The 8,361-nt window shown below is 64.4% G+C and overlaps 2 protein-coding genes across 3 annotated transcripts in view; one reads left to right on the forward strand and one right to left on the reverse strand.

The window, feature by feature from the left end:
• Positions 1-2,362, forward strand: part of CACNB3 (calcium voltage-gated channel auxiliary subunit beta 3) — a gene marked incomplete at its 5' end in the record, with an annotated part of 3,663 nt that extends 1,301 nt beyond the window's left edge. Inside the window, 5 exons of the mRNA XM_085321427.1 lie at positions 34-143; positions 237-388; positions 467-562; positions 667-816; positions 989-2,362. Of these exons, the coding sequence (XP_085177553.1) occupies positions 34-143; positions 237-388; positions 467-562; positions 667-816; positions 989-1,303 (823 nt within the window). The remainder of the gene's footprint in view (positions 1-33; positions 144-236; positions 389-466; positions 563-666; positions 817-988) is intronic.
• Positions 2,363-2,749: 387 nt separating this feature from the next.
• Positions 2,750-8,355, reverse strand: DDX23 (DEAD-box helicase 23). 2 transcript variants are annotated; one of them, XM_085321425.1, is made up of 17 exons: positions 8,336-8,355; positions 7,812-8,047; positions 7,572-7,670; positions 7,232-7,328; positions 7,070-7,135; positions 6,670-6,808; positions 6,417-6,550; positions 6,182-6,294; positions 5,959-6,102; positions 5,490-5,715; positions 5,171-5,316; positions 4,878-5,055; positions 4,521-4,763; positions 4,162-4,313; positions 3,873-3,981; positions 3,535-3,709; positions 2,750-3,413 (listed from the first exon to the last, which is right to left on the reverse strand). In XM_085321425.1, exons 2-17 carry the CDS (start codon positions 8,045-8,047, stop codon positions 3,190-3,192), a joined length of 2,481 nt encoding a protein of 826 aa, XP_085177551.1. In that variant the 5' UTR covers positions 8,336-8,355; the 3' UTR covers positions 2,750-3,189. The 2 variants fall into 2 exon arrangements, with proteins under 2 accessions (XP_085177551.1, XP_085177552.1); XM_085321426.1 differs by lacking the exon at positions 8,336-8,355 and having other exon boundaries at positions 6,417-6,547; positions 7,812-8,260.
• Positions 8,356-8,361: the final 6 nt, after the last annotated feature.

Here is an 8,361-nt window from a genome sequence, read left to right on the forward strand (position 1 = left end):
CAGCACCTCATCGCCGCCTCTCTGCGCCCCCAGGATCTCCATCACCCACATCACGGCTGACCTGTCCCTTGCCAAGCGCTCCATCCTCAACAACCTGGGCAAGCAAGCCATCCTGGAGCGCTCCACCACCCGCTCCAGCATCGGTGAGGCTGCCCGGAGGGGCGCGCACGGGACACCGGGCTGCCTTGCCCTCCCCGGGGCYGGGTGGGCTGACACAGCCTTGTGCCCCCCCCCAGCCGAGGTGCAGAGTGAGATCGAGCGCATCTTTGAGTTGGCCAAGTCCCTGCAGCTGGTGGTGCTGGATGCTGACACCATCAACCATCCGGCCCAGCTGGCCAAGACCTCGCTGGCACCCATCATCGTCTACGTCAAGGTGTCCTCACCCAAAGTGAGTGGGGCCAGGGGAAGGCCATGGGGATCTCCCTTGGTGCCCCCATCCTGCTGTGACCCCTCTCTCCTCCCCCAGGTCCTGCAGCGGCTCATCAAGTCCCGCGGCAAGTCCCAGGTGAAGCACCTCAACGTGCAGATGATGGCAGCTGACAAGCTGGTGCAGTGTCCCCCGGTGAGCCAGCAGCTCCCCCCAGCCTAGGGCCCCCAGGGTGCCCCCCACTGCTGGGACTCCCAAGATGTCCCTCCATCCCTGAGCTCCTCTCACCTTACCCCCAGGAGCTCTTTGATGTGATCCTGGATGAGAACCAGCTGGAGGACGCCTGCGAGCACCTGGCCGAGTACCTGGAGGTGTACTGGCGGGCAACACACCACCCCTTGCACGCGCCGCACGCTGTGCCCTCGCCCACCAGCATCCCGGGCCTGCAGGTACGGGGGACGCGGCCCCGTTGATACCCCAGTGCCCTGAACTGCCGCTTCACCAGTTTGCCAGGGCCTCTTTCCCGGGGTCGGGGGATGGTGCCAGGGCGCTGGGCTGGTCTGCGCTGCGCTGGGGGCCGGACCCACAGCCCTGGCCCCGCAGCCCCGTCTCTGCCCCCAGAGCCAGCAGCTGCTGGGGGAGCGGGGCGGCGAGCACTCGCCGCTGGAGCACGACAGCCTCATGCCGTCGGACGAGGCGAGCGAGACGTCGCACAAGACCTGGACGGCCTCGTCGCAGCGCAGCTCCCGGCACCTGGAGGACGAGTACGCGGACCCCTACCCGGACCTCTACCAGCCCCACCGGCACCACAACAGCGGGCTGCACGGCCCCGCCGGCCACGACTCGCAGGATCGCCTGCTGGAGCGCGAGGCCGAGCGCAACCACAACGACAGGAACTGGCAGCGCAACCGGCCCTGGGCCAAGGACAGCTACTAGGGCTGGGTAGGGGGGAGCGGCTGGGAACCGGCCCCCCCCACCCCCCGCGCGGCCGCGAGCGGCGCCCTGGGGAGTCGGGCGCTCCCTGGGGCCTCGCGGCGGCCGAGCCCCCCGCGGGGATGACCCCCCCCCCCTTGCCCCAGCGCCGCGCTGGGGGGTGCTCAGACAATCTCCCTCTCGGGAAACTCCACCGCACCGGCAGCTTCCTCGCGCCTGGCTCCAGGCAGCACGTTCAGCCATAAAGCACAGGAGGGGCTGGCAGCCAGGACGCCGGGGCTCTCGCCCTGGCTCGAGGTGACCTGAGAGCAGTCACACGCCTTCGCCCTGCCTCAGTTTCCCTGCCTGGCCCCTGCATCGCAGGCCGTCTCATTCCCTGCAGGGCAGCTGCCATGAACAGAGGGCACCTTCCCCTGAAGAAGCCGTAGGCCAGGTACCGGGATGGGGGGCAGTTTCAGCGGCATCTCCCCCCCGCACAGACTGCTGCCCAAAGGAAGGAGGGGAAGGCGCCTGTTCCCCACGGGGGCCTGGCCTGCCCCCTCCCCTGTCCCCTTGCATGGGACCCCCAGGAGGAGGGGTCGTCGCTTTGCTCTGCATCGATTTTCTCCCTGCCCTGTTCGCAGCAGCCGAACCGCTTCCTCCGACGGGGAGGCAGGGCGAACGGGGGCGCGTGGAGTGGCCAGGCCCCGCRCGGGGCGGCCGGACTCCGCGTGGGGCGGCCGCCCCGCACCCGCACTCACTGCCCCGTTGCTTCGGCAGCCGCAGCCAGCACTGCTCCCTCCCAGACGCCTGCTGCCCCTGTCCCCGCGTAGCCGCCACCGCACGTCACCGCACGTCACCGCACAGTCCTGTAAATACGGTGCCCACCGCCCTCCGCCGGGCAGGCCAGAGGTGGCTCCGCAAAGGGTCCTGGCGCTTGGCTGAGCCGCACCAGGGCCCTTGGTGGAGAGCCTGGCCGAGCCAGGGCTGGGACAGGTGGAGGGCACAGATTTGTTACAATTTCTTTTGTAGAAAGCACTGATTTCCCTGTAATTTGTTTCAGAAACACGAGAGTGCTCAGAACCACTAGTATCTGTGTCTCTGGGGTGGGCGGTGGGGACATGGGACAGCAGGGCACAGGGTCTTTGGGCTCCAGGGCCACACAGGGTAAAGGATGCAATTCTGGAGCGTGCTGAGCACTCCAAGGCTCTTTCCTTARGGGCACTGCCAGCTCCCAGCCCCTCTGGGAGCGCTGGAGGGCACAAGGAAGGGTACAGCTCTGGCTGCCTGGGTTCCTCAACATCACCTGGCACTGGAGGGAGGGCTGGGACCTCTCACAGCACCTCAGGGCCAGGAGGAGCCCATCCTCCCCAGGCCACGGGCCAGCCCTGCTCAGGCACGGGGAGACGTGTGCCAAGGCAGGACACAAAGCAGCGAGGGGACAKGCAGGCAGGCACTGCAGAGGCAGGAGAGCACAGGGAGGCAATGCCCGGCAGCACTGCTGCAGTTTTTTTATTCCTGTAGCTTGAACTGGAGTTTCAGCTTTAAAAAAAGGATGAAGGGACAAAGAACAGCTCCTGGGACAACCCTAGCTAAAAAACAGCATGTGAAACTCAGCACCAGCCCTGAACGTGCCCCTGCCTTAGCAGGAGGCAGATGAGGAGGAATCTGTCCCCCAAAAACCTCCAGAGGCTGCATCAGTTTGTGATGGATATGGGGAAGGGACCTGGGAGCAAAGAGGGGGCTCTCAGAGTAGTCTGGGCCCCAGTCTCTGCTATCGACAGTCCTGGCTGCGCAGAGACCTGGGGGCACGGAAAAGGAGCAGCCAATAAAGTCCTGGAGGCCCCCAGCCCCAGAAGTCCTGGTGTCCCCAAAGGGGGGGACAAGAGGTGGATACTGGCCCTGGGGACTCACGCGAAGATGGTCTCTTCCCGCCTCTTCTTGGTGAGGATGGTGCCGGGCTTGTGCTGAGCGTCGGGGTGGTTGGCCAGCTCCGGTGGGCAGGACGACACCGGGCTCTCCAAAATGGCCTGCTTGAGGTCGTAGAAGACCGTCGAGTCTTCCTTGGTGAGGAAGGTGATGGCCACGCCGCTCTTCCCTGCTCGGCCTGTTCGCCCGATGCGGTGGATGTAATCTGCAATGGGACGTGGGGGTCAGGCAGGGCTCTAGCACCAAACACGCCACCGGGGCCAGGCACCCCCTGCCGAACCCGARCCTCCAGCCCCAGGCCCGAGCAGCCCCAGGCCCAGACTTACCTTCGATGTTTTTGGCCATATCGTAGTTGACGACCATGGAGACGTCGTGGATGTCGATACCACGTCCAGCCACGTCCGTGGCCACCAGAATGTCCTTGGCACCRGCCTTCAGGTTGGACAGCGCAAACTCTCGCTGCTCCTGGCCTTTGCCGCCGTGCAGGGTGCAGGCGTTGTACTGCGGGATGAGGGGCAGGTGTTAGCTGGGAGCAGCCGGTGCCCAGAGAGCCTGGAACCGGGCTGCAGGGTCTCTGCGCGCAGCCAGAGATGAGGAAATGAGACTCCGGGGGGCCTGGGACAACCCTGACCAAGCAGGGGAACCTGGCCTGGCCCAGACTCACCCCCATCTTCTCCAGAGACTTCGCCAGCACATCGCAGCCCTTCTTCTGATTGACGAAGATGATGATAGGCGGGTCGAAGCCCTGTTCCAGGATAGCCAAAAGCTTCTTCCTGTTAGGAAAGAGGACAGTTGGGCAAGGAGAGGCTAAGGTGCCCCAAAGGAGCCACTCTGCCCTTCAGGGCCCCACATCCTTCCTTCCCAGAGGTCCCTCGCTCCCAAATGTCCCAGATCAGCCCTGGAGATCCACCCTCACTGCCTCATCCACTCCATCCTGGTAGCCCTCTCCGCACCTCTTCTCCGACTCTGACATGAGGAAGACCTTTTGCTCCACCCGCTCGTGAGGCTTGCCAGCGGAGCCGATGTAGACCACGGCCGGACGGCGGAGATAGCTGCGGGCCAGGCGCTCCACTGCTGGTGGCATAGTAGCYGTGAACATCACGGTCTGCAAAAGACAGGTGGGCCATCAGCAACATTTCCCTTGGGCAGAAACGTGACTAGTCCTCCCTTCGCCACCTCTCTAGCCACTCTTAAGTTCTCTGGAGCCCCGACACTGTCCCCAGTCCACCGCAGGGACCACACTCAGCCCAGTGTGCCCCCAGCCAAGCTGGAGCACTCGCAACACTCCCCTAAGCCTCATACTCGCACCCACCTGTCTGTACTTATGTTTCCCTGACTCAAAGTTGGCCAACATCTTCTCAGGATCCTCGGCCTCATCGGTGTCAGGTTTTTGGTTGGTGACAGGCATGTGCTCCAGGATCTTCTGCACATCAGGCTCGAAGCCCATGTCGATCATGCGGTCGGCCTCATCCAGCACCACGTAGGTGCAGCGGCTCAGCACCAAGTACCGGTTCTCCAACACATCAATGAGACGCCCCGGTGTGGCGATGACTATCTGGGAGTGGGCAGAGAGAGTCAGCGTCCGCAGCCTCACGTAAACCTGGCTGCCCCCCAGAGCCCGACGCTGCCCCCTGTCCCCTCAGTGACCCCCCCAGTACCTGGCACTCACCTCGCAGCCCATGCGCAGGCGGAAGCCTTGGTCCTCACGGGAGATGCCTCCAATCACAGCCACCGTGCGAATGCCCAGCGGCTTCCCAAACTTGATGGTCTCCTCCTCAATCTGCTGGGCCAGTTCTCGGGTTGGGGCCAGGATGATGGCGTAGGGACCCTGGTCCGACTCCTCAATCCTGCAAGCAGGGCAAGGCAAGGCTGTGTCACCCATCACGCTCCCCGTTTGTAGCATCACCCTGCCGCCCGGTCACCCCACAGCCCTCTTCTGTCCTGCAGCGGCGGCCCGCTCACCGATCGATCTTGGGCAGGGTTGTRATCCACACCAGCAGTGGGATGAGGAAAGCTGCAGTCTTGCCACTGCCGGTCTCAGCCACGCCGATGATGTCACGGTTCTGCAGGCCGATGGGGATGGCCTGGCGCTGGATGGGAGTGGGCTCCTGGGCAGGGGAGAGGCAGGTTTGGGAGCAGAACGTACCCTTCCCTCCTCGATCCCCAAACCAGGGGGTACCCAGGACTCCTGTCCCCAAGACGTAGCCCTCTCCCTCGGCCCAAATCTCCACAGGGTCCAGTCAGGGATCCCTGGCGGCAGCCCCTGCTTCTCCGTGCCCACCTTGTAGCCGCACTTGTCAATAACCTCCAGGATGTGGGGAGGCAGGGAGGAGTCCTTCCAGGAGCGGATGGGATTGGGGATCTTGCCGCCCTTGGTGGTTATGCTGTAGTCCTCACGGAAGATGCGCCAGTCCCTGTCTGTCATCTCATCTAGCTTCTTCTGAGACCAGTGCCGGTCATCCCAGCGCTGCTTGGCCTCCTTCTTCCGCAGCTTCCGCAGCCGGGCCCTGAGTTGGGGGGGAGGCAGGAGACAGGGCTCATCCGCTGGCTGCCAGGAGGGGTCGGAGTTGCCCTCGYCTGTCCCCAGCCCACTCCACGTTTCCAGAGACACTGGTTTTACCTCTCCACCTAGCACAGGGATATGTCGCAGCCCAGAGCCCCTCATTCTATCCCCACATGGACACACAGAGYCAGGCAGGATTCCAGCCAGCCCTCGGCATACTCCCAGCTTTCCCCCCAAGCGTGCTCACTCCTCCTGCTCCTTCTCCTCCAGCGTCCGCCTCTTCTCCATCAGGTCCCCGTAGAAACGCGACTGCTCCCGTTTCTGCTGCTTCAGGTCAATCCCGGCGATGAAGCCCCGGCCCAGCAGCTGCACCTGGTGCCGCTCCTTGTACCTACAGCAGGACGGGAGCGTCAGGGGCAGGGCTGGGGCTGCCCCCCACCCCCAGCCTCAGGGGCACCCCCAGCACTCACAGGGGGTTGTAGTCGATGGACGTGTCCTCTGACGCATCCCACTCAAAGACAAACTTGCGGTCGTTCAGGTGCCGTGTGCGCCTCCGCTTCTTCACTCCTCCCAGGTACCGCTCCTGCGGGTGGCGGAGCATCAACCTCGTCCTCCAGCCCAGGATCTCCTCCCAGCCAGCAGGAAGGGGACCCAGGCGTCCGGGGCACCCTACGCCCCAGCCCAGGGGTTTGTGGCCAGTGGTACCTTGATAGCGTGCAGCTCTTTGCTCTTGTCTTTCTCCTCCCGGATCTTCTGCCTGCCTTCTTCGTCCTCCGTGCCATTGGTTTCCCGCTCCATGCGTTCRCGGCGCTCCCTGCGCTCACGCTCCTGGGGGTCTTCTGGGGAAGCGGGGAAAGGGCGTCAGAGCTGAGCCCTCCACAGCACAGCTAGAGGATCCCGGGGGGGTCTGCCCCAGCCCCTTGCAGCCAGGCACGCTGCAGCAGGGACAATATCGTACCCAGCATCTTCCTCCCCATCTCCTGGAATTGCTTCCGYTTTTTCCTCTCCTCTTCCAGCAGCCGCTGCCGTTCCTCTACCTCTTGCTGCCGCCGTCGCAAGGCCTCGGCCTCCCGCTCCGCTTTGGACAAGAACTTGGGCTGGGACAGGAGAGGCAGGTTCACACCAGAGCTGGCTGCAACCTCCTGGCCCCACAGAACCCGATCCCAGGACTGCCCCAGGAGGGGTCAGCATCCTGCAGCACAGGAACGTCTTCCCCGTTACAGCCCTCGTGGATGAGGGATACCAGAGCCGTGCTGGTCAAGAAGCTTTGAGTCTCTTCCCACGCAGGGGCTGTTCAGGCCTTTTGCAGCAGAGAGAGCAGAGTCCCCCCAAAACAGGAAAACAGTTCCTGCTCTTACCTTAGCTTCTGCCTCTTCTTCAGCCTTCTTTTTGGCCAGTAGCTCCTCCAGGGACAGAGGCTGGGCCTGCAAACGTAAGACCAGATCATTAGCAGCCCTAAGTACTCCTAGTAGGGCCTCAGAAACTCCCACACTCCCAGCCCAGTCTCCTCTCACACTTACCTTCTCCTTCTTTAGCGCATTCTCATCCTCCTCCTCCACCTTCCGCGAGTCCCGATCCTTCCGGGACTTCGAATCCTTGCCCCTGATCGGGGACAAGCTTCCAAGCAAAACAAAGGAGAATCAGGCAATGAGCGTAACCCCAGCATCACCTTGTCCCTTCTCTTGCTAGGGCTCAGGACAATTCTCGCACACCCGTGCACTCCTGAAGCGTCACCATGCTCCACCCCAACAACTGCTGTGTTTCCAGGCTCGGTCCCCCCTGCGCACTCACAGAAAAGCTGGGCAGGAGACAGAGTGCAGACACCTACGTAAGGACACCTGGAGAAGAGCAAGCACTCACCTAGATCGTTTCCTGTCCTTGTCCCGCCGGTGCCCATCTTTGTCTCGGTCCCGGTCCTTCTTGCCCCGGTCCCGGTCGCGCTCTTTGTGCCGGCGATCCCTGCAGGACGGGGCAGTTGCACGCAGCTCAGCCCCAGCCCAACCACCCCACGGTCCCTTTTTGGGGACACCCAAGGGCAACAGAGTGCTTCCCTGAAACCCAAGCGGTGCCCGGGCTGGACCCGTCAGCCCCCGAACTTGCCTGTCGGCTGACTTGGAGCGGGAGCGGGTCCGCGACCGGCTGCCCCGCCTCCGGTCCCGGGAGCGGTGCCGCTTCCTGTCCTTGGAGGGGGAGCTCTTGCGGTCTCGATCTCGGTCGCGATCCCGATCTCGGTCGCGATCCCGGTCCCGGTCTCGGTCTGGGGAGCGTGAGCGTTTCCTCTCCTCTTTGGTGGGGGATGCGTCCCGGTCCTTCTTCTCTGCCACTTCTCCGGCCATCTACGAGGGCGGCGAGTCAGCGGGAGCCGCGATTGACCCAGCACCGGCCGGACACTGGGGACCGAGTCCCGGGCACCAGGCGGGGAGAGGGGGCCGGCAGGGCCGGGGGTCCTCCAGCCCCAGGAGCAGCGGGGCCCRGTGCTGCGCAGTACCGGGGCCTCGCAGCCCAGGGAGCCTCCGCCGCACCAGGCGGGTACCGAGGCCTCCACCCCGCTCCTCCCAAGGGAACGGCCGGCGCCTCCCTCTGCCGAAGCGCCCGGCCGCGGCCCGGGAGAGGCCCCCGCTCACCGCCCCGCCGCGCCGCGCCGCGCCGC

Source organism: Rhea americana, unplaced genomic scaffold (genome assembly GCF_003343005.1).
Source record: "Rhea americana isolate MKP2758 unplaced genomic scaffold, rheAme1 scaffold_695, whole genome shotgun sequence".
NCBI classification, from domain to species: domain Eukaryota; kingdom Metazoa; phylum Chordata; class Aves; order Rheiformes; family Rheidae; genus Rhea; species Rhea americana.